At 31.9% G+C, this 24,648-nt stretch overlaps 1 protein-coding gene across 4 annotated transcripts; it reads right to left on the reverse strand.

Moving 5' to 3' along the window:
• Positions 1–4,877: 4,877 nt before the first annotated feature.
• On the reverse strand, positions 4,878–22,301 carry LOC145313302 (LIM/homeobox protein Lhx1-like). 4 transcript variants are annotated; one of them, XM_080152632.1, is made up of 14 exons: positions 21,864–22,301; positions 21,415–21,488; positions 21,036–21,139; positions 12,456–12,569; positions 11,598–11,686; positions 9,043–9,239; positions 8,668–8,752; positions 8,444–8,531; positions 8,230–8,366; positions 8,054–8,143; positions 6,920–7,024; positions 6,514–6,549; positions 5,771–5,890; positions 4,878–5,413 (listed from the first exon to the last, which is right to left on the reverse strand). In XM_080152632.1, exons 1-14 carry the CDS (start codon positions 21,889–21,891, stop codon positions 5,322–5,324), a joined length of 1,359 nt encoding a protein of 452 aa, XP_080008758.1. In that variant the 5' UTR covers positions 21,892–22,301; the 3' UTR covers positions 4,878–5,321. The 4 variants fall into 4 exon arrangements, with proteins under 4 accessions (XP_080008758.1, XP_080008756.1, XP_080008755.1 ...); XM_080152630.1 differs by having other exon boundaries at positions 5,213–5,413; positions 8,647–8,752; XM_080152629.1 differs by having other exon boundaries at positions 5,213–5,413; positions 5,771–5,889; positions 6,504–6,549; positions 8,647–8,752.
• Positions 22,302–24,648: the final 2,347 nt, after the last annotated feature.

A 24,648-nucleotide genomic window follows, 5' to 3' on the forward strand; every position in this document is an offset into this window, starting at 1 on the left:
GTAGCTGCACTACTGTTAATTGACTTTCTACCCAACTCCTTGTTCTTGTATACTCATCAAATTCCTAGGAGTTACACATGTGTAAATTACCAGACATAGAGAGTAGGGACAATGAAATTTAAAGTTCTAGTTGCTTTGCTTTTATCCTCTAGGGTAGGGCAGGCCGGGGAAATTCAGGAAAAAACCTCAAACCACCCGAAAGACACTAGTAAAGAGTCTTTAAATAGTCCAACCAATTCAGACTAACATTTCCAAGATCTATAGTTTCAGACATAAAACCTAATTTATTATCTATTGTTAAATCCCAGTATTTTTGGTAAATTATAAAATGTAGCATTTCATTTCTTTGTTTACACAATCGTAAAAATAAGCATAAACGTCGTACTATCAAATTCACAGTAATTATTATTGATGCTAATTAAGTGAGAGGGTTATCGCTAAAAAAATTCTTTTGAAATTATAAAATGATTTAAATCAAATGTAACTTATATGTTTTAAAAACCAACCTTAATTTAAATCTTTAATTAATTGTCGAATGTTTCTTTCGAAAAACAAGTTTAACAGTTTATGTTGACCATAAGGTGTACAATTAAAGTATTTAATATTATATTCCAATAGTCAGAAAGAGTTACATAATATTTTCGTCGGCATAAGACACCATTACCATTGCGATCTCTTATCAATCAATAAACGGTATACAATTTTTGACATCAAGCTTAAACTTTTTGTTGGTATATTAATTACATAAAAGTTTGACATAGTGGTTTTAAAGCGAGCTGTCACTTAGACTAAAGCATAGCGTTTGATTGTGTTCCATTTACTGTATCATTAGAGTAAAACAATAGAGAGAGAAAGGGTTAATTAACTGTATATCCCAATCACAATGTCTTTGTGCCGACTCACAATTGGGTCATTGAAAATCCACCAATGTGGGTCGGGGATATTAACACAGCCAAGTATCAGAAAACAATTTGCTAGCAGACGAGAAAGGTAGAGAAAAAGGGATGTAGTTATCCGTAAATACATCTATACTACAGATCTGTAGCTATATCTGTATTTTTTTTCATCGTAAAATAAAGAAAACTTAAATATGGATATTCTTACGTGTAAAAAGGGGGGAAGTGAACAATGGTAGGGTTGAGGTGGGAATAAATATTATAATATTATATATAGGTTATAGTCATAGAAAATCCATTTCACGTTAGATTGGTCACACCCAATATGTCTCTACTACAACTTGTAATGTACACTTTGTGATATTCGCTTATAAGTAAGATTTTTCTTCAAAAATAATTATTTTCTTTGTGTTTTTAAAGTTTGACAATCTATGATTAAACAGCAGTTTCGCCCCTAGAGGACTCTAGTACTTGAGGAGGGTGGGGGGAGGTCTCCCCCAAACCCCACTTTTTTATTTTAGTTTATTTTTTTTATGGGAGGGTGTAATTTTTTTAGGGTCGATATCTCCCTAAAATAGTTATAAACCTTCCCGGGACTTATGAGAAGCTACCCTGTTAAGGAGAACCCGATCGGTAAAGCGGTTAGCGAAATCCTTCAGTACAAACAGACAGACAGACAGACATCGTTCTACTTTGTATTACAGATAGTAGGAGAAATGCCTTGGTCCATCATTACCTCCGTGATTAGTTAATGGTCTTGCAATTAAAGAGTTTATTGCTTACAATAGTTGAGATAGTTCTAAACTAAAGTATTGATTAATTATAGCAAAACTTAACAAGAAAAATAAAGATGCTGTACGTATTGGTGCAAAAAAAACAATTTTTAAATAGATTTGACGGGGCTGTTTATTTACGTCACAAGTGAGGGGAAAGAAAAGGGAAGGAGGAAAGAAACCCCCTAGAAAAGAGATGGGGGTATGACGTCACACGCCAAAACAATTTGAAATTAGTCCCCATTTATTGCACCAATACGTACAGCATCAAAATAAAGAATAAGAGGAAATATTTGAAAATAAACCATGCAGACAAAAAAAAACTTCTTCTGACGATTTCTTAGCATCGATAAATAAAGTTAATTTATGAGGACAAAGAAAGTAGCATGTAACTTGTAGAGTGGATATGCACAATTTAAAAAAAAATACATAAATCAAAATGCCAGAGTGTCTCTTGTCTATTCTTAGTAGTAAATTTAGTTATTCTTGGTATTCCCATATGGACTATGGATTTATCTGAGCGTAACTCATATTTTACTAGACAATTGCTACGCTTTTTTGAAACAATGCTGACACTTGCTGTTTTTTTTGTAATGCGAAGTTATTCTACAAAACAAGGTTTTACGTTAATTAAAAATACCAATGTATATTCTAAAGAAAGTAAGTTTTTCTCTTTTCATTTCAACTCCCGCCGAAAAACATGTCAGCGTAGCAAATATAATCTTTTACTATTTTAACGTAGATACAGCCCATTTGAATTTACCATAATTGTTCGTTTAATTGTTGAATAGTTATTTCTCGCATCGTATTACAAACGGCTTTCCGCGGATATAGAATGTACAATTATGAGATTAAAACTAGTTTTTTTTTAGCCCCGAGGTGTACATTTTTATATTCGTATATTTTATAATACGATGCTAGACATAGTTTTTTCGTATGGATGAAAACCGGTTCCTATCCACCGGATTCGAATGAATACGAGAAAACAATTTCTAACAATTCTTTATTTATTTGGCTTTCTATTCAATAAATAATATATTAAGATTTTTATTTGTTTATCATTTATATACATTTTAATTTTTTTGGTATTGAAAAGTAAATAGAATTTAATTAGTCTTATAGTTAGCTTACATTATCATCTTAATATACCAAAAGATCTCGCTTACGTCTGGTTTAACACAGCGCACAATTGCAGTGAAGATCTATGGAAACTTTTTATCTACCTAGGGAATGGTATCTCCCCTTTTCAAAGAAAAGTCATCCCGAGAAAAATAACTACTTTGATTTTATAAACTTTAAAAAATAAAATCTCCCCCTCCCCCCTCTCTTTAAATTGTCTCTCAATGCCTCTAGGGGCGCAGCCACTCGTATGTATATAAATTGTTGGTGTGAAATTGAACGCGTGCAGGACAGTGTATCCTGATCAGTTCCAGAGTCCAGGTTCTCTGTTTCATATTTAGTTCCAGGTCATAATTCTGATACACACAGCTACCAGGGTTAGTCTAAAGTATTCCTTCAAACAAGCAAAAAATAAGGGATTTTACTTTGTCTATCTTGGCATTTTTAATTCAATGATCATTATTATGACAAAAAGTATTGTTTTTTCTTTTTAAACCCCATCGGCTCCACCCCCCTCCCAAAAAAAACTATATGGAAGATAAGAGTTTAATTTTACCTATAATATTATCTTGCTAAAGTTTAGTATTTGCTGTATGGATTAGTAACCCTTTAATTTATCATTAGAAAGAAAGGGGGGTAAGGGAAAATGCATTGTAATTTTACACAGGAATAAATTTAATATACGCTGAAAATAGATGTTTTGCTCCTCAATATATTGTCCCTTTTAATTTATAGAATTTGGGTGGAACTGTAAAGAGATGAATTGATAAAATACTGTAACTAGATGATACACCACCAGAAGCCTCTAAGGGCACTCGAAATATAGTAGTATAGGAGAGAGAAGCCGATACTTCACTTTCAACGTTTCAAAAGAATAAAATGTTGTGGGGGGAGTAATTCTGTCTAGAGGTGGTTTCTATTAGGAGATTGGTGAAATATTTCCCTAAAATATTTAATGATTATCCCGAGACCTTTAAGAAGCAAATCGGTTTGGCTGTTGACGAGATTTTTCAGTAAAGACCAAAAGATAGACATCCTTTGAAGACGAAAAAAGTCGCTCAATTTGACGTCAAAAAAATGAGGGATTATCCAACCTCGATGGTTTACTAAGATACCTTAAAGTAGACTAACCGATAAATCAGACTTGTAGAGTTGAGCTGATACCAAAAAATAAGAACCCAGTAATAGTGTCGGACTGATTATGACGTAAAAAAAATTAGCCAAAGAGAGGCCATTATTGACCAATGTTAAAATGTATAGTGGCCTCTCATTGGCTTATTACGTCATAATCAGTCAGACACTTTTACTGGGTTCAAAAATAACCATAGTCTATTGTAGACTATGTAAAAAATCTAAATATAACACAAATTTTGGATTTCTATTTTAAACAGTTATATATTTATCACAAATAAAATTAATTGTAAATTTCCATTGACAATTATGAGTTTTAATTACATGTAATAATATTATTTTGGAAATAAAGATATGTAGAAAACATCTAAACATTTCAATAATAAAATAACAAAGCTTTTAGTGTGTGCTTTTAAAAGCGAAGCTTTTCTATAATTAGGGTCGGTCCGTACGTCCGTCCGAGATAGATAGCTTTTATTCCTTAATTTAGGCATGTTAGAATTGTCCTCTTGTAGTAGTTAGGTACGATTTAGAAAGCGTAGCAACTCTATAATCATCACCAGAATGTCCGTATGTCCATTTTAAACATGTTGATTTTTCTACTTTTTTAACAACAAATTTATATGTGATCTAATTATCCGTTTGATCTGATTTTTGGTATATTGATTCCTGGGACAACAAAGAACAATATTTTAAGCAAAGCAACTCTATAATCAAGTCCTAAAAATGTAAGTATGTCCAAAACATTATCCTGTATCAAGCAGTTTTTCAACAAATTTACTTACAATTTTGCTTCGACATTTATACATTTATATTCTGATTATTCAGTTCAAACTTCAGACACTATACAAGTGTTAATGTCCGTGTGTCCTACCGTTTCAGTGCTTCGCTTTTATGGATGTTATCATCCTTGTTTTGAGGGAGGGAAGGGACATTGGACAGTAATTTACACTGGTACCCAAAATTTACAACCAAAAATTAAGCTCATTTTAGGCAGAAAATAAAAGCAACAAAATTTAAATAAATGACTAGAATAATAACAAGAATGGATAACAGCAAAGATGGATGGTTAGGTCAGAATTAATTAAATAAAATAGTTTGAAATGTTATTGATAAATTACTAATTTGGACAAACTTGTTGAGCTTTTATTAATCACTTAAATTTCTTATTAAATACAAATATTAATTGCATAATTTTCTTAATTTAAATTTTGATCTTAAATTTTTAAAATCACATAGAAAGTTGGTTTTTGATAATTTGGCATTGTTAGAATTATAATACTGTTTTATGGCATTTTGAGACAATATGTAGTGTAATAAAATTTTGAAAGGTTGAATAAAAATGAAGTCCATTATCTTTTCCCCTAACTCTCTCACAACAAAAAAGTGTTGCTTGACATTATTATTTCTTATTCCAAGGATTATTGTTCTGCCAATCCATTTGATCAGAGAGGTCACCTGGAGGCCCGCATCCGCTTCCCTGGGGACCACAACCTGGACAAGAAATGTAATAGTTATTTATCGCATCGTTTCATGGACAGCTTTTTGCTGATAGCAAATGAAAAATGAAAATAATTCCAGTGTAGTAGGCCACGAGGGGTCTAAGAACCGGCCCAACTAAACTGCTATTAAATCTATGATTTTCAGTTTTATACTAGAGTGAAATTGTCCACAATACGATACGATACATAAAGTTTTAGTATGGCATAGAACAAGTTTAATCCAACATAATTAATCGGTTTCGAAGCCATACGGAAAAATAGTCAGCACTTTTCACTTCAAAAAACTTTTATTGTAAAAGAAAGGGAAAATTTTTTTACAAAAAAGTGAAAAAATATTCTAAAGAGTTACCAAAATCTCCTCTTGATAGATCAGTAGAGGGCGGCATCCTCTGTGTGGACATATCCATGTACCCGTCCAGGTTGTTTTCTCCACCATACCCCATTTCTCCACCTCCTAAACCACCTTTACCTGGTCATTGGAAAGATATTTTTACAAATCATTGTTTCATAAAATTATCTAAAATTTTTTTTATTAATACAATTATTTGGTAAAGTCCTAAACCTACAGGTGTTAATCAGTTCACAAATGCTATGCTAATGTCGTATGGGTGAGTTGCACCTGGACTGAACAGTCAACTTGTCAACTCAAGGCCAGACTCTTGGTCCTTCACCTCATACCCGTGGTACAGTACATTACAGACAACCAACTCTCTGTGATGCACGACCTTTGTCTGAGAAGTCCTAACTGTGCATGGTAACGAGTTGCGCCTGTTTTGGGCCAAGGCATTCCCCCCACTCTAACTATTTACGTCGCGCATCTGACATAGTAGCAGTGGGAACCATTTTTAACGTCTTTAGTTATGACGCGGTGTCGGACCGAGATTCGAACCTAACACCTTCCCGACGACGAGCGGATACGCTACTTGTTGAGCCACTGTCGCGGGTTAATCAGTTCACAAAATAACCTAACCTAATCTATCTTAGAATAATCAACCAATAATAAACAATACTTTGAAGGAAACCGCTGCTTTCCTTCTTATACATTCTCATTTAATTGAGTATAACCTTTGAAAATTATCTTTCCTTGCCCACCTCCTCCAGGTGACATGAAGTTGATATCTGGCAAACCTGACAATCAATTTTTGTATTCATACAACACAGAATGTATAAACTAACAAGTTCAAGTAGCTATGCTAGACTTTTTAGAGTATCCATAAAAAATATCGGCATACTGGCCTGCCTTTGGTCAATTAAAATGTTTACTGGCCTTCTATCGTTAATTTAGTCTATGTATCTGCCTATAATTGGTCATTTGTAATGGATGACTTCATTTTTTATTGGCACTATACAGAGCTTTTGCTGTGCTACAAAAAAAATAAGCTTAATGTTTACCAATGTCTACTATTGGTAAAATCTTTTTTTAATAAAACCAAATTTTATCATGGCCTTAGGCAAATGTCCTTTTATTGCTTAATTCGTGAATTGCATGAGTACAAGCCTGGAGGTTTATCAAGTCCGGAGGGGGGCATGTTGGCAAATGGATGGTCAGGAGGCAGCGGAGGACACCCAGACATGGGTAATGGCTGTTCTAGGCCAGGTAATCCTAAAAATATACATATGAAAAATTGAAAAATAACTCAAAAAAATTGTAAACGATTTATATGCAAATATCAGGGATTTAAAGGGATAAGACAATGGCTTATAAATTGACGCACATCCACAATACTAATACACAAAATTATCCCTTCTGTAGATTATAATTAGTGGTTAAAACGTTTGGGAACTCCACTTTATGAACCAACCAATCAAAACTCAATGAAATTCCCATTAGTTGTTAAGCCATCGTATGAGAAAACGGTATAATAAAACTTTGGAAACTAGTGTAATAAACAACCAAATGTCCCCTCCCTCGATCCCTGTGAAAATATACATTATGTGTATTACTGTTACTTGTACCAGAAAGTCAAACTCTTTGGGATTCCTTTGTATCTTTTTTAACCTAAATAATTTTATATTTTTTACGAAAAAGATAGTTTTGAAATAAAACTGGAAGATAGAAACTGTAAGCGAGAGCTGGAACTAATTTAATCCAAGTCAATCAGATGGCAAACAGCCCCAGGACTCAACAATATACAGCTACACACACACACACACACACACACACACACACAAACACACACACACACACACACACACACACACAAACACACACACACACACACACACACACACACACAGAAAGATAAACACACATCTGCTTTTGTTTGATTTGAATGAAACAAGATTGGAAGTTAATATAATATTAATTGTGTACACACTTATACATTCTAACAATCCATCTATCTGTCTATCAATTTGTTTGTCTTCCTATCGAGGGAACTTAGAAGATAGAACATTGGAAGATAGATCAAATCTCTTCCTCCCTTTATGATAAACAAAATTTACCCTTTATAAAAAGTTTACAAACTGTTACTTTGAACAACCCAATCAATCTGGGTTAAGTTTTAATCCTCCCCCATTCTTTCTCACTATTTTCCAGATATAGCTGATTTCTTTGTCAAAATTTATTCTATTATCATATCTGTGTCTCTTTTGCTATTTAACTATATAAATATACTGCAAAAAAAAATACCTGGATGGCTAGGTAGGAAATGAAGGGGACCCCCAGGAAAGAAATCTGGATGTCCAAATCTCGGCCCATACCCAAAATCACCAAATGGACCTGAAATGTATATATTTTTTTGATAAATAAAATCAATTTAAAAGTTAAAAATAATATAAAATTCCCCAAATTCAAAATAAATTTACCGCCAAAGAATCCTCTATGGAGCATGCCACTTGTGAGCTGTTTCATCCTGCGCTCCTTGGACCGTTTGTTCTGGAACCAAACCTGGATGACTCTCATACTCAATCCTGTTTCTTTGGCCAGCTGCTCTCGTATGTGTCTACACAAATGATAAGATTTTTTTCTCTAAGATAGTTGCATAAAATGTAAGGCATACAAATTGTTATGTTTTTTTACCTTGTAGGTTTTGGCGTTTGTTGGAAGGCATTCTTTAATACATCTAGTTGCTTGGCTTTTATTGTTGTTCTGGGACCCCTTCGTTTACCTAGATTTTAAATAATTAATCAAGAGCAAGCTTTGTTATTAAAAACTAGAAGTAAGAAAAAAAAATTAACAAATAAACTATAAAACCCCAATTTGTATGAATAGATAAAAATTACTTGTTGTTTTATTAATCCGACCTGAGCTATCCTCTGGAGATCTATTTTCTTGTTCTAATCTGTCGTCAGATGCATCCCCGCATTCAACATCTTGGAAGTCACCATCCTAGGATTAAACAAGAATTTTTAAAATTTAAAATCATGAGAAAAATTTTTCCTTCATCTTTCATTTTAATGAAAGGAAAAGGATAAGATGCTCAATAGTAAAAAAAAAATACAAAAACAAAGTTTCAGACGTCTATCTTAATTAGCTGTAGAGAAAATCACTTTTTACCCGAAAATACCCTTACGGACAGATGGGCAGACATTTGAAATTGAAATCAATAATTCAAAATTGAAATTAAAATGGAATGGATGGAAAGAAAAATCCAATTCTTTTGAAATTAGAAAACAAACCTCTGTTTTGATTTTTGTAATGATACTCGTTGAAGAATCTAGGCTGGTTTTATTATTGTTACTCTCCGCCAGTTTATGTGTTGAGGCGGTGCCTAGCGGCGGGAAGGAGGCGGGCAGTGGCGTTATACAGGAGGGAGTCACGGACGGGGAGCAAAGCTTCTCATCAAGCTCATCCTCTTCGTCGCTATAACCATAATCTGAACAATAAAAACGGGTTTATTGAAAGGTATAGGTATCTTCAAACAGGCAGACCAATCTACTAAACCATCAAACTGTACCAGTAGATAGGTATGCATAAATTTACAGAATCGATGATATAAATACTTTTTTACAACAAACACAAAACTAAACAAAAACTGAAAATCTCTATAAAATTCTCTTCCTCATTCAAATTTATTAAAAACTTGCCAAAAATTTTATTTATATTCAAGGATGACTGCAAAAAAATCATGTTTGTTGATTTACTACGTGTGATTCGTTAGTAAAATTTCTACTCTTTAAATGCACATAACTAAATAGTATTATTAACTAAGTATGTTAATTAAAAACAGAAAAAAATCAATTTAGGATTATTCAAAAGATTATCATTATTTTTTAAATAACAAATAACACACGAAAAAGCTATTTTGGCTTTGTTCACTTTTAATTTTAATATGTGAATCAAGTAATGCTGAAAAAATATTAGTAAAAATAATAGACCAAATTGACCGATTTTATGTGGCAATAATATAGGAACACCCTGTTTACACTCATGCAGACATGTAAAACATGCTTCAGAGAATGAGAGAAAGAAAAAAGGCAATTCCCTTCAATTACAATTGGAGCAACTATGACCCCCTTTCTTATTTAATTTCTTATGCGATGGTTATTTATTGAAAGGCAGTGTCAAGTAGAGTCCCGTTGTGTTGGGGACTAGATATTCTTTACATGGAAAGCAAAGGGGGGTGGTCATGAGTTATGCACTTGTCGATAAAGGGAATCTACCAACAATGAAAAGATAAAGAGAAAGAGTTGGGAAGATTGGGAAGAAGAACTTGAGAGGTAGAGAATTAGAGGGAGTAAACAAGAAAGAAGTTTGATAAGAATCTATGAATTTAGTAATATTTTAGCACCCTACCTAACCCTCACCCTCTCTCTCTCTCACACACACACACTCTTCTCTCTCAAACACACCTTATCTCTCTCATTCTCATCTTTGACAAGAAAGGATTGGACGTTTGAAAAATGTGCCTATCTACCGCTAAAAAACTTGTACCTACCTCACCACCACCCGCCCCGCCCCCCTTATTCTAAACCTTATTACACAGATAATCCCCTCACAGAAAATTACAATATTTCAAAGAGCCTAAAAGAGCATAAAGTAATACCCTTGTGGTCGTTCAATAGACAAGCTTTAGGTTTTTTTAAGCGAAGCTGCCTACATTTAGGGTCATCACGTACTTACGCTCTTTATGGATAGCACGGATTGTCATGTTATGCATGTTAAACCATACTATCACTTTCAAACTTTGCATGATGATTCTTTTAACAGTAAAGTTAAAAAAAACGTAGCAATTCTATGATAATTAACTAAAAGAACATATATTTTGATCAGGTTTTTTTTAAATTTTGTATTTGAATTTTATAAGGTGCAACTAAACAATTTCCATTACTTACGTAATAGTGATTTGCAAGACGATTGGGCCTCATGTAAGAAGCTAAAGGTCTCTATAATTAAGCCTTAAAACGTATTTCAATAGTATTCAAATTATCTACATAAAATTTTGTAATGAGAAAAGAATTAGTTTTGGTTAAGATTTCGACATTCTGTTTCTGTTCTAACATTGACAGCTTCGTAACTCTATATTTGTTTAATGTTCGTTTGAATCTCAGATTTGCTGAGCTTCGCTTTTCTGAATGTTGTCATCCTTGTTTTCCATTCTTTTTTTTAAGCCTTCCTCAATCTGCCGACGCTTTCAATACTCTGTCTATTTTAACAAACTCACTTTTCTATTTGTCTCTTTTTGTCCGGCCCTGTCTGAAAGTCTATTTTCGTTTTACATTTTCTATTTTTTTTTCTCACCATTTATCTTCATCTGTCTATTTTTCTTTGCAGTCCATTTGTTCATTATCTTTTTTTTTGTGACTTTCTTCCATTGAACTATTTTCAACCCATTTTCTCTTTTATTAACATGAAATAGAACGCGCGGCTACTCTAGAAAAAGGTTACGGGCGTCAAGACAAGGCAAATGCTGCATAGTCAAGTCATAGATTCATTGTCACATACTCAATAGTCCAAAAAGTCTCCTTTGATTGGTAAATTGACGCGCGAAGCGTGAATATTTTTAACATTAACTACTTTTAATTTAATGGGGTGTAACTTGTTTATCTTGACACCCTCCATGGTTATTTTAGGAGGGGGCGTAGACACTTGTCAAGGGGGTTGTAGAAGGGTGTAAGGGGGTGAATATCTATTTAAGTGTATGCAACCCACTTAGTTTTGCCAATGGGTAGTTACACCCCCCTTCTGCCCGCCTCTACTTGTATTCTAGCAACAATTTTAAAATGCAACATACCTTGATTTCTTATTGCGTTAAAATCTTCTTTGCATATGAACCTATCTCTGTCTACCATGTAAAGCTCTTCGCCAGTTGACAATTGTTTTCTAAAATAGACATTCACACAAATATTACTGTTCAAATATGTTTTTATCACTTAAAACCTGTCCATAGGAATTGTGATTTAATGTATGAGGAACAGGCGGACGGTATAACTGGACAAAGTGTCTAAAAAATCAGCCATGTGACGTCATAACAATGAGGGATTATCCATCTCTTTTTTTGGGTTTTCTTTCCCACTTCTCCTCTTACCTCCCTGATTTTTATGACGTCACATAACTGATTTTTGAGACACTTTGTCCAGTTACCGGACGGGCAATGCACAGGATGTAAGGTATATTAGACTGTAAATTTTACTCGTTCAAAAATTTTATAAACACGTTCTCTCATTGTTGGCTATAAATTTTAAATTCTTAATTGGTTGCTACAATATTCAAATGTCTAAACTTTTCCACAAATGATCTATAATACAAAGAAGCTTGATGTCTGTCCGTCTGAAGCTTAAGATCTCGTTAACCACTGAACCGATTGGATTCTACTCTTCAGGGTATATACCTATTGGTCCTGTGGTGGTCTTAAGCTATTTATTTTCTTGGGGGGTGGGACACCCCCAACCGAACCCCCCAAAAAATGAAAATCCCCCCCCAATTTTTTTTTTTTAATTACCTCTTGGGGCAAAGCCCCTAGAGGCTTGGAGAGTATCCGCTAGTTTTAATATATAGAAAGGTTGATTTGTGTTACGATCACAATTAAAGCTTACCAAGTCTTGTTATTAGTTAAAACTTATCTATAAAGAATATTATTTAAAGCTCATACCTACAAATTGCACAAGTAAAGCAGGTAAGGTGGAATATTTTGTCCTTCGCTCGTCTGACTAGATCTGTTGGAGAGATACCCTCAAGACAACCTGCACATCTTGGACCATATAATCTTAATAAATAAAGTTTTGTCAGGTAATCAGTTACTTTTGTTTATTGAGATTAAATTTTATATTTCAAACTACTACTAAAGAGGAGAGTGGCAGGTCCCCCTCTGGATAATGACGAAGCCCAATCTGTACCGATTTTGCACCAATTTTGATTACTGTGACGTCATAAAATGAAGGAGATGAGAGGAGCAGTGAGAAAGAAAACCCCTAAAAAAGAGAATCCCTCATTTGTATTACGTCACAGGAATCAAAAGTGGTACAGATTGGGCTTCGTCTGGATAATTTTTAATTTAAACGATAAATTTATATTTTTATTGACAATTTCTCTTGGAAGGGATAGAAAAAATTACCCGTGAACTAAAAGAAGATTTCCTAGAAATGGAATCTAAACAAGACAGTGAAGCAAATAGTACGATTTTTGGGTACAAAATAACACACAGAAATCCTTATTTCTTTGTCACTTTTAAAATTATAAAACTTATCATTTAATTTTTACTAAATTTTAGTAAATGGAATTTCCCGTTAAAAATTTCTTATTTTACCTAAAAACTTGTATTAGAAATGATAAAGATTTGGGCTAAATTTGATACATTCTACACTAAAACTAATTTATCTGCCGTTTTAAAAGTTGCTTTAAATATTTGCAAGACCGTAGAATTATTTCCAGAGATCTAGAGGGATGAGATAATGACCGATAAATTAATGTACATCCCAATGCTGATACACAAAATTACCCCTTCAGTAAATATGAGATAGGGTTGAAAAGCTTTAACACTGAACTTAATGATCCAACCAATAAAAATTCACTAAAGTCTACAAAGTTGTTAAGGAAACGTTATTATAAAATTTTGGGGACTAAACAAACCAATGTCAGTTGTATTCTAACTCTTGTGGGGGAATGTTGACCAGCTAAGCTAGCCACACATGTGGACAGTTATGAAATAATGTCAATTCCCCGTTTGACTAACCCAAACTAATTGTGTATTATAGATAAATGAAACAAATATCAGTTATTATTAAACAGTTAATTATTTATCAGTTATAAACATTAATGTATAAAACTTACAGCTCTAACAAACAATCAACAAAACTATATTATATTGATAAACTGTGCTTGTAATTTCTTACACAACAAATTTTTAACTTTTTAAGAGCTGATTCATTAGGCCAACATGAAGACAAGAAATCAGCATAAAGCAGAAATCGTCGGGCTCTGCAATTCAGGGCCTAAATCAAGTCAGGTTACACCCCCTAAAGTTAAACCAATCAAGGCAGAAATTTCTAAATGCCATGAAGAAATCAGTAAAATAAGGGAGGATGTTAATCAATGTTATAACAAATCTGATGATAAATATACAGAGTTAAGTTCACAATTTATAAGGCTAAGTGATAATTTTCAGGATATGTTAAAAAGGCTTAACCTGGATGCTGGCAGTGGAGATAATCCAATACACATACACAGTGCCAATAAAACTCCTGAACTACAAGAGCTTTTTGCCACAGCCCATATTGTTAATGTGGCGGGTGTGATCAATATAAATCCATCTACATGGTCCACTCAATACTCACACTATGAGAGTCTGGCTAAGGTTTTAGGAGGCACAGGTATTGCTGGTATTGATTATATAGAGGAGATTATCCAGTTACCTACAGTTTCTGAGAGAGGACAGACGAGATATGCTGTAAACATAAAATACAGCAACAGCTTAAAACGACAATTGGCAGTTTCCAAATTTAAGGAGATATGCAAAAGCAAAAATATTTCAGTACCTGTACACTTTTCCCTATGGAAATATCCTATATTGAAAAGGAATGTTACAGCTCTGTCAAACATACTGAAGGACATGCAGGGCAAGGGAAAGATTGAATGGTACAGCATGAACAACTTCATGGCAGTCAACCACATGGAGTACATTGCTCCAATGTTCACAGTGAAGATTCCAGGAGTAGAGGAGCCAACAGAGTACAGATCCTGTCCTACCAACAGCTTATTTCATTCAGGATTCTACATTCCACTGGATGTCAAAGATTCTGAATCCAATGAATTTGAATATCTCAGAAAGACCATCTATGATTTTATAGACGAGATAAGCAATAACAATAGTAGTATGGAACATGCTACCAAAGGCATGTCTTGGGCAGATATAGTAGCTAATTCTGGTAAGGATAACGAGAAAGGAGTAGCAGAAAAACCGCCTGTCACTTTGTCCAAACATAAGCAGGATTCATTTCAGGATAGTGAATTTATATTGAATAGTAATAGAAATAGCAAAAGCCTAATGAACCAGCCCAAAACAAACAAAACACCTAAAATGTATAATAGTTGGACAAGAAATAACAGTGGGGGGAGGGAAGGGGGTAGATCAGATTACAGCAGAAGGCCTATGACCCACATATCTCCAAGATTATTATTCCCACACCCTCCGCCCTACGCATCTACACCCTTTGCAAGAAATCCGTATAACAAGAACGAAAGCAATCAAAGCACATACAATTCAATGCCAACACCTAATGCTCAACACCTAAGTCCTGTAACTCTGATTGAGCCAAGTCTTTTAAACCCGCATTATAGCCCAAATTATAACATATATGCTGCTTTAAGTTTGTTAAAATCTCAATCTAAATACATTGAGAAATATTAGATAGTGAGTAAAGTGAAAATATAAAAACAAGTGAAACCTTAATTGATCATTAATTATAATTATAATCTTTTATTATATTATCATCAATTTAACATTTAATATGTAAATAAGGATACTAGCATCTTTTTTTTTTTAAACCGATTATTTAAAAAATCCTAATTTAAAAAAAAATCATATTTCACAGAGTAGCTTTTCTCTACAATAATTAATTGTGTATACATACATCATTAGGGAATAACGGGAATAGAGGGAAGGGAAGGAGAGGGGATGGAGGGAGAGGGAGGGGATGGAGGGAGAGGGGGGGGGGGTGGTGGGCGAATAATATACAAAGTATTTGCGTATATTTTGTCTGTTTTATACAATTTAAAGGGTTTAGTCAAATGATCTAGGAATTATTTTTTTTACAACTTTAAGGGTTCTGTTTTCTGACCTTAGAAATTAAATTAGAAAACAAGGGTTGTTTAATTGCAACTTTAGCTAGGAGTGACTTTGTTATCATTCTTAGAATTCATATTTTTTTAAAGCAAATTTTTTTTTAAAATTTATTTTTTATCTGCTTTTCTAGAATTTAATGTCAAATAGTAAAATTATACCTTTGAATATAAAATTTGTAAATATAAGGGGACTAGGGTTTTATTCAAAGGGTAAATACAAACTAGATAAAGTTCCATTTAAAATCAAAGAATTAACAGCTTCAGCTAATTATAAACCACATATTTATGTCTGCTTAGAAACAAAATTGAAATGTTCACACAAAGATATTAGGTTGCCAAATGGTTGTAAATATGGGGGTGAAACTAGCGGCAACGAGGCTAGTGGTGGTATTTTTGTTTATCATGATAATTTATATGAAGTAATAGAAACTAAAACAATTATTTCTAAATATGCAATGTATTTAAAATATAAAATTGGAGATCGGACGTATCATTTTATACCTGTTTATTTACCAACTTGTTCAGCTAAAGACCTTGAAGATATGCTAAGAAAAATATCTATTTTTATTCAAGATCACAATTTAACAGAATTTAGCTTTTTAGGTGATTTAAACGTAGATTTCAATAAAGTAGAACATTATTCAAGAGCAAAATTATTGGACAATTTTTTAACCAAATATAATATGTATAATCTTGCTAACAAAGTAGGTGTTAACCCTGGTTTTACTTGGATAGGATCAGGCCAGAGATTTAGGTCAAAAAGTAGTTTAGATTATTTCTTTTGTAATTTTGAATATTTTAATTATATAGAGTTTAACTTTAATAGTTTTAGTGACCACAAGAGTGTAACAATTGGCAGAAAAGAAAAATTTAGATATCAAAGTCCTAAATGGAAAACTTTCCTTTTCAAAAACAAAAAATTCTTGGAATTAATGAAAGATCAAACAGATCAGTTTTTAAAGCAAAATTCTGATTCCAGTCCAGAAAACTTGACAAATGTTACACTCGACAATCTAACTTTCATTGAAGCAAAGAATCAATATACTGGTGTTATGTTTAATCTTATACAACATCTAAAACAAGAACATGATAAATTCTATTCTAAATTAAGACAACAAGAATTCCAAAAAACAAAAGATTTTGACCTTCAGATGGATATGTTGTATAAAAAGATTGAAAATAATGACAGTAATAATTATATGTTGCAAATTAATGAACTTATTCTAACACAGCAGCAATACTTCAAAACGTTAGTTAATTATAGAGCAGAGACATACTACATGAGAAATTTAATTCTAGATGGAATGCCGAATTCTTTGACATATCAAAATGTAAGGCCTTTTAAAAAAAGGAATTACAATTTGATAATAGACAATGAATTGACTAATTGTAGAGAAAAAATTGCAGATAAACTGTGTGATATCCATGCGGAAAATGTGTGTCCAAATGAAATACCAAAAGCTGATTTAAGTGGTCTTTTAAAAACATTTGATCTAAAAATAGATGACATATTTCCAAAAATACAAGATGTAATTTCCCCATACAGTTCTTGTGATGAATTTCTTAAAGTTATTAAATCTATGAAAAACAGTTCTAGCCCAGGCCCAACCTCTGAACCGAAAGCCCTATATCTATTTTTATTTCAAAATGTTCCTAAGTTTGCCACAAATGCCTTTAATCAAATTTATGATATTGAAAATATTGATAATTCAGACTTCGCATTTATTAAATTAAAAAATGTTTGTTTTCTTCCTAAAAAAGATTTAGACTCATCAGAGCCTAACAATTTAAGACCAATTTATTTATCAGAAGTAAGTCAAAAAATTTTGGACAAGGCACTTAACAATAAAATATCAAACTACATGACAAAAATAGTACATGCGGATCAATTTGGTTTTATTAAACAAAGGCATATGGCTACTGCAACTATTTCTATAACTGCTATTATGAACTATATAAAAACCAAAGAAATAGATTCCCAATTAGTATTTTTTGATTTGAAAAAAGCATATGATAAAACATTATACGAAGTATCTGATGCAATATTAGGTCATATATTCTCAAAAAACTTTGCCAAAATTTGGGCATCTATTTCAAACGGTGGCAAATTTAGGGTAGTCGTAGATAATTATGTTTCCAAAGTACGTGAAATAAAATTAGGTTTTGCACAGGGAGCACCAAGCAGCGCTAATAAATTTGTTATATATAACCATTTATTTTTTTCATGTTTGAATAGCAATCTGCTATCTCATTTAATGCTAAAAATAAACAAGCAAAATCTTCCAGCAATATTTTTCGCAGATGATGGTTTCAAAGGTCTCAAATTAAAGTCAGAAAATGATGTTCACACCATTTCTAATGTTCTTAAAAAATTAAAATCAACAGTAAATATAGAAGTCAATTTTAAAAAGACAAAAATACTCGTTTATGGAAATAGCCCTGCAAACCTTAATATTTTGGGTGCACCCTGTAGCCATGTAAAACATTTAGGCGTATATCTTTCCTTTGACTTTAAAAATGCATATGAATTAACATACAAGGAATTATTAGAAAAGTTTTCAAACCGTTCTCGACAGATATCTTTTAAATATGGATCAAACATATTTAAAAGAAGAAATGTTTGCCTTGCTTTCATGAATTCATTAGCATTTCATATTTATAGAATTTATAGTCCAAATAAAGCAATGAACAAACAAATTTGGAAACATACATCTAAATTTCTTTGGTCAAGTCCTTCTAGCTATAGATTTAAAGTAGCTAAAAAAAGAATAGAGTTAGATTTTATTGATGGGGGACTTAATATGCTGTTACCAGAACAACAGAGCTTTTCAATCTGGTTAACTAGTTTTTTTAATGTATTAAAACATGCTGAAAAGTACCCAAAATCAAATCTAGCTATAATTCTTGCAAACAAGCATGTTCCAATTTCTTCCATAACTAAAAATTTTGGCTCTAAGACTATTAGAAAGTACAGAACAAAATTCGATTTGCTATATCCAATGCAGGATAAAAAAAACTTCAGAAAACTATGTGTTTTTATGGAAGAGTTGGAAAAGAAGCCTTTAACATTTCTTAACTCAACTATCTCAACATCTTATTGGTCTAAAGATATTAAATTTACTAACGCAGAAAATAGAATACTCACTAACTCTAATATTGTTACATTAGCATCAATTATTAAATGCATGCCAATTAAACATAAATTTCTCTATCTTCCTATTATAAACGAAAATTTAAAGCAAACCTTGTCTGGACATAACCAATTATATGAGAAAATAGCAAAAATAGTTAAAAATATATCAAATGAATTTGAGTTTAATACTTTAGAATGTATTTCTTCAAAACAAAGCAAAAACTCAAATAAAACTATTATGACAATGTCATTTAATTCTCCTTCCATTTTTGCCCTTTATTTTAAGCAAATGCACAAGAAAAAGATTTGGTCAGCACATCCTTCTTTGAATTCACGAAAAATTGACAAAAAATGGTTCCCAGACATGGAAAGTTTTAAATATAGTTTTAATATAATACTTAACTTGCCCATAACTATGTATTTTAAGAGTTTTCTTTTTGAACAATTTACTCGTACATTAGTTAGCTCTAACAAACTTTTTAAATGGAATATTATTGAAAGCAATTTATGCAAATCATGCAAAGTTATAAATGACAGTGAGCATGCAATTTTTGAATGCAAGTTTGCAAAATATTTTGCTCACTGTATGGCCACATTTTTGGATAAAATATATAATAATGAATGTCCTGAATTTATATTTCTAAAAGAAAATTTTTATTTATTTAATATTTATTATGATTGTTTTAAAGGGGATGACTTCACACAAATAACTTTACTTATACTGATAGCAAAAGATAGGGCTTTAAAAGCAAGCAAGGAAGAATGTATTATAAGATGGAATGAGGATAACTTTTTCTCTCAAACTTTACTGTTAGCACAATTTACCATAAAACTACTTAATTCCATCGGATTAAATTACAGTTTAGTTACTAATTTTATAGATTTTGTTTTAGGATATAAGGACAATACAAAGTATTTTAGCTGTTAGATAACGTCCGATCTCCATTGTTTTAAAAAAAGTAATATGAAATCAATATAAATCAAAATATAACATTATGTTTTAACATGTATATATATAAATATGTTTATAATATGTAATATTATCATATTTAATTTGTCTATGATTTGTCTAATAAGAAGAATAAATCATTTAAAACACACAAACAAACCAATGTCCCCTCTCTCTAAATTTATCCCTTACTTTTGCTTTTTCTGTATCTCCACTTTGGAAATTTCTGGTTCACCTTAAGCATCATAATATTCATCCATTGCTTATTTTCAGATTTTTTCATTTTATTAGAAGCGAAAATAAAAACAGTTCGAAGCCCCCTAACAAGTAATAATACATACATATATATGATATACATCTATCTGGACCCTTCAAACTAGGATTCCTATTCAATCAAATTTTGATAGATACATTTACCCAGTGTTTTTACAAAGTGTATAACAGAATTTGTATAGAAAATATCATACATATGATATTCAAGTTTTGCTGCAACGAAATATTGTTTGTAAAAAATGTTTTGAAAATAGCTCAATAAGTTTCCAATTTTGTTTATGAATTGAAAGAAAATTAAGAAATCAGCATTTTATGAGCTTAAATATTCCTACAGACAGTAATAATAGAGTAGCTGCGTTAATAAAACATTTTATAAATAAAAGAAAAATTTATATTGCCATTTCAGCTTAAACCTTAAAACATGCTTGATCAAATGAACATAACATTTAGTTAAAGTCTGGTATAAAATGTTAGGTCGTGTAGATAATATTCCCACACCAGGATGATGTTACCTATGGGCCTTGATTGCTTTAAACTAGGCCAAAATCATACTAGAGACAATAAATTAATTATAATAAAATTTAGTAGTTACAGAATAAAACAAAGAATTCATAAATACACTCAAAACTGTAAGACATACAGAAAATTGAGGAATAGTTATTTATCGTAATGTATTATAGACAGCTTTTCGCGGATTTTATATTAAAAATTATTAAAATGTTTATGCCAGTTTTGTTAGCCCTTCTGTATTAAATTTATGAATTTTCTTTAATTATTCGTTGAAAATTTTCTGTATTACAATCATAGACGTCCAAGGGGGGGGGGGGTAATGGGGCGAATACCCCCCCCCCCAAAACCGAATTACCCCCCCCAAAATAAAAAGCTTGGACGCCCCTGATTACAATGCTATACATTTTGTTTTAGTATGGCTGGGAACCAGTTCTAATCCAGCGGATAATAACCGGTTTTGAAGCCATTACCAAACCAACATTCCCAACGACATCTCTCGCGCAAGAGTAGCTTTGCTAAAAATTTACCTGTAAAAATCTTCTCTACAATAGATATTTCCGTCTCTAAAGAAGCATTTATTTTCAAGTGCATCTCCACAATGATGGCACCTCACACAAGCTACATGCCAATTCTAAGAATGATTATCATGGGTTAAATAAGATTTCATAAATGACTGACTAACCATATATTCTTTTATATAATCTGTTGTGTTTTACCATTTCTCCTTTTTAGATAACTAATAACTGCATTATACCTGTTTTTTTTAAAACATTTTATATTTAAACATATTCAGGAGGAGTAAAATTAAATACATTGTAAAAGGTTAGTAATAACCCTCCCTTTGAACAATTAGGGGGGGGGGGGGTTCTATCAATTTTTCATATTCATATTCTCAAAAGATTTTACCTTATCAAGTACTGCCAGTAAGAATCTGTCATGTATCAATTTTCCACAGCCGTAACAACTTGTTGTACTACAACCTAAAGATTAATTATTTTAACTTTAAAATCAATTTTTTACTTTTTTCTAGGCTTTTTAATAGGAAAAATTTGAATTTTTTGTCTAAACGACTAACCTTGTAACTATAGAGTAGTCTTGCTTTGTGATTTCAAAGATAAATCTTTTTTAAAAAGTTGTTATTTGCAAATATAAAAAGTAAATTTATATTTTAACATAACATTTAGTGAACTTTAAAAGTACTAAATAATAAATGTGGGATAGAAAAGCCGATACAACACAAATAATGCGATAAAAGGATAAAAAACACGCAATTCTAATTGTAAAAAAAGAAAATTCTATAGGATATAAAAAGAAATCTAACTATTCCTAATCCTTTTTCAAAGAATTAATCTAACCTGAATCGAACTCGTCCTTTGCAAACATTGTCAAACTTTCCAGAAAATCTTCAAAAACTCATTGGGAAAATCCGCTAAAATTTGTGCACAAAAAATCACGCAACCTTTCCCCACAAATCGGATATACTTGGCTTCAAGGTTTAGTGACGTTCTTCTTTTTGCTTGGTTTCGTTGGTTAGTTTGGTTAACTAGTTTTTGTTGTGTGTTTTCAAAATTTAACACGCTCTGCTTTACATTTAACAAAAATATTATTGATCACCAGAAAAAGTTGTGTTTTAGTTTGTGTCTCTTTATTTAACAACTTTTTTAGTTGGTGTGATTTTGTGGTTTTAATGGTTTTTATGCAAAATCAATTATCAACGATTCATTTTTTTGGCGTGTGTTGAATTTGTTCAGCCGACAGTAATTGTTCTCGCTTTTTGTTCTCATCTAACAATCCTAAAATTATATAAAAAGAGTAATTACAAAAATGAAAATTAAATTTAGCTTAAATTTTTTTTACGAAAACATAAAAATAGTAATTTTCTAATTTGATATTATTCTGTTTTCGTTTATATATATTAAATTAAAGCAACTTATGTCATAACTAATTGTAATAGTTTTCAGTTTAATTAAAATCAAATAACTTTTAATAAAGACCAAATGCAAGTAGAATACGTGTATTGTGTTCAAGATAAGTTTAAATGCCAAAAATATTATTCTAAATTAAGGGGAAGTTAGTATTTTTTATATATCATAGTAAAGTATTTTTAATTAACATTTTTTTCAGGGTAGCTATGTACATGTCTTGGTTTGGTTTTGTTCTAGTTTACGCAGAATTCCATTCCTCCATACATCCCCTAGGAGGCTAAGGGTGCAGCCGCTTATGTGTATAAGTGTCAAGTATAGACAAATATTTATAATTTTTATTGATTTAATAATCTGTTGTCCCCGTACTTCCGCTAATCTACCAACAATTCCATAGAAAAATAACCATAGAAAGCTAATTCGTAGGGTTGGGCCGGATATCCGGTGTGGCCGGATATCCCGCCATTTTCAATATCCGGCCGGATACCGGATATTGAAACTATCCGGCCGGATATCCGGCTATAACTTTTTTTATATTTTACACCAAAAATCTCTGCTTTTTAAAATTTTAAATGGCTATAATTTTCTTATTATTGAAGATAGAAGAACATTTTTTGAATATGTTATCTTTATGCAAATTTTATTATATGAAATATCAAAAGTTTATTAATAAATATTTTTTGCTACTTGAATATCTGGTAATTTAGCCGGTAAACCGGCCGGATATCCGGTAATTTGGCCGGATAACCGGATATCCGGCATTTGAAATCAGCCGGATATCCGGTATCCGGTATCCGGCCAAAAAAGTATCCGGCCCAACCCTACTAATTCGGCAATTATTCCTTGAAAATATTGACTGAATTAGAAATTTTAGAAGTTTCATATGGCAGTCTATTGTTCTAAGAAACCTTTACAGGCAAAGTTAATCCCTTTTACTCAATAGTCCGACAGACAGACGGACAAAAGTGAGTTGTGCTTTTTTTCTACATTATTTATTCTATGTAATTAAAAATGTAGTTTCTGCATATTTATATAAGGATTAACCTCACTTGATAATAAACTATAAGGGATAATCACACAGACCAATCTTAAAGAATACCCAACATTAGAGTTTAATTAGATTATCTACTTCCAGGTGCTTCTTTTGTTGTGATTTTATTTTGTTTAAAAAAATAAGAGGAATATTCAAGCATCTAAAGAGAAAGAAAATATCTTTACCTATTAATTCAATTCACCATTAAAATTAAAGCTGATGGTCTAAATTAATAAGTCTAATGATTCAGCCACCTAACTATCCTTGCAGACAACCAACCAGCTAGGCATGCCACCACACTGAAAAGACCACTTCCGTGGATTGCTTACAAGATTGCATACACGAAGCACAGAGGAAAAAGAAAAGATAAAATATGCAAAATTAAAATATACTTGTTAAAATCAATAAAATTGATTTTTGAGTAAACGTTTCAGAAGCATATAAATAGAACATTCTATATAAGTTTCAACTTTGAACTATAAGAAGATTTTTTGTATGTTTAGTTATCCTCTTAAGTTGCTTTTCCATAGTATATGGGATGTAAGTTAAACTGGTACTTTCCGTAGCCGTGGTCGCCAAGTACGGCTAACCTATTTCCGGTTTTCTGTGGCTTTGACAATTGTCAAGGTTTTATAGCTATTCAAAAAACTTAATTTTTGATTACCTTCAAATTAATTTTTTTGAGGTTTATTTTATTTTGAATGTTTATTTATAATAACTTTATGTTTTTGCACATTTTCATACTTATTTGAGCATCACTATGTATATACATTTTTGCATATTATATCACTATATGATAATTTGTAGTAAAGTTTGTGTATAATAACATATTTGCATCTTAGTTTATATTTTCACTATCAACACAGCCAAGACAAGATGTGGCTTTGTATGGGCTGTAAACAAACAAATTTTGCAGGCTGTAAGAAGAATCCTGTTTGAAAGGAGATGTGTTTATATTGTGGGATGGATGGGTTAGTAGTATATTGGTATATATATGTGTATATTTATGTATGTATGGTTAGAAAGGAGTCATCTCTTCTTAGTTTCAGTGACTAGGAAAGAGAGGACACTCACTAGGTTATGAGAAGTTCCGGGCTTTTTGGGGCACAGATCACAATATATGAGAGAACTTTTACTTGGGGGAGATTTTACAACATTTTTTTCTTCATATTCTAAAGTTAGCTA

Source organism: Acartia tonsa, chromosome 3 (assembly GCF_053477335.1).
Source record: "Acartia tonsa isolate MP-2025a chromosome 3, ASM5347733v1, whole genome shotgun sequence".
In the NCBI taxonomy this organism is placed as follows: domain Eukaryota; kingdom Metazoa; phylum Arthropoda; class Copepoda; order Calanoida; family Acartiidae; genus Acartia; species Acartia tonsa.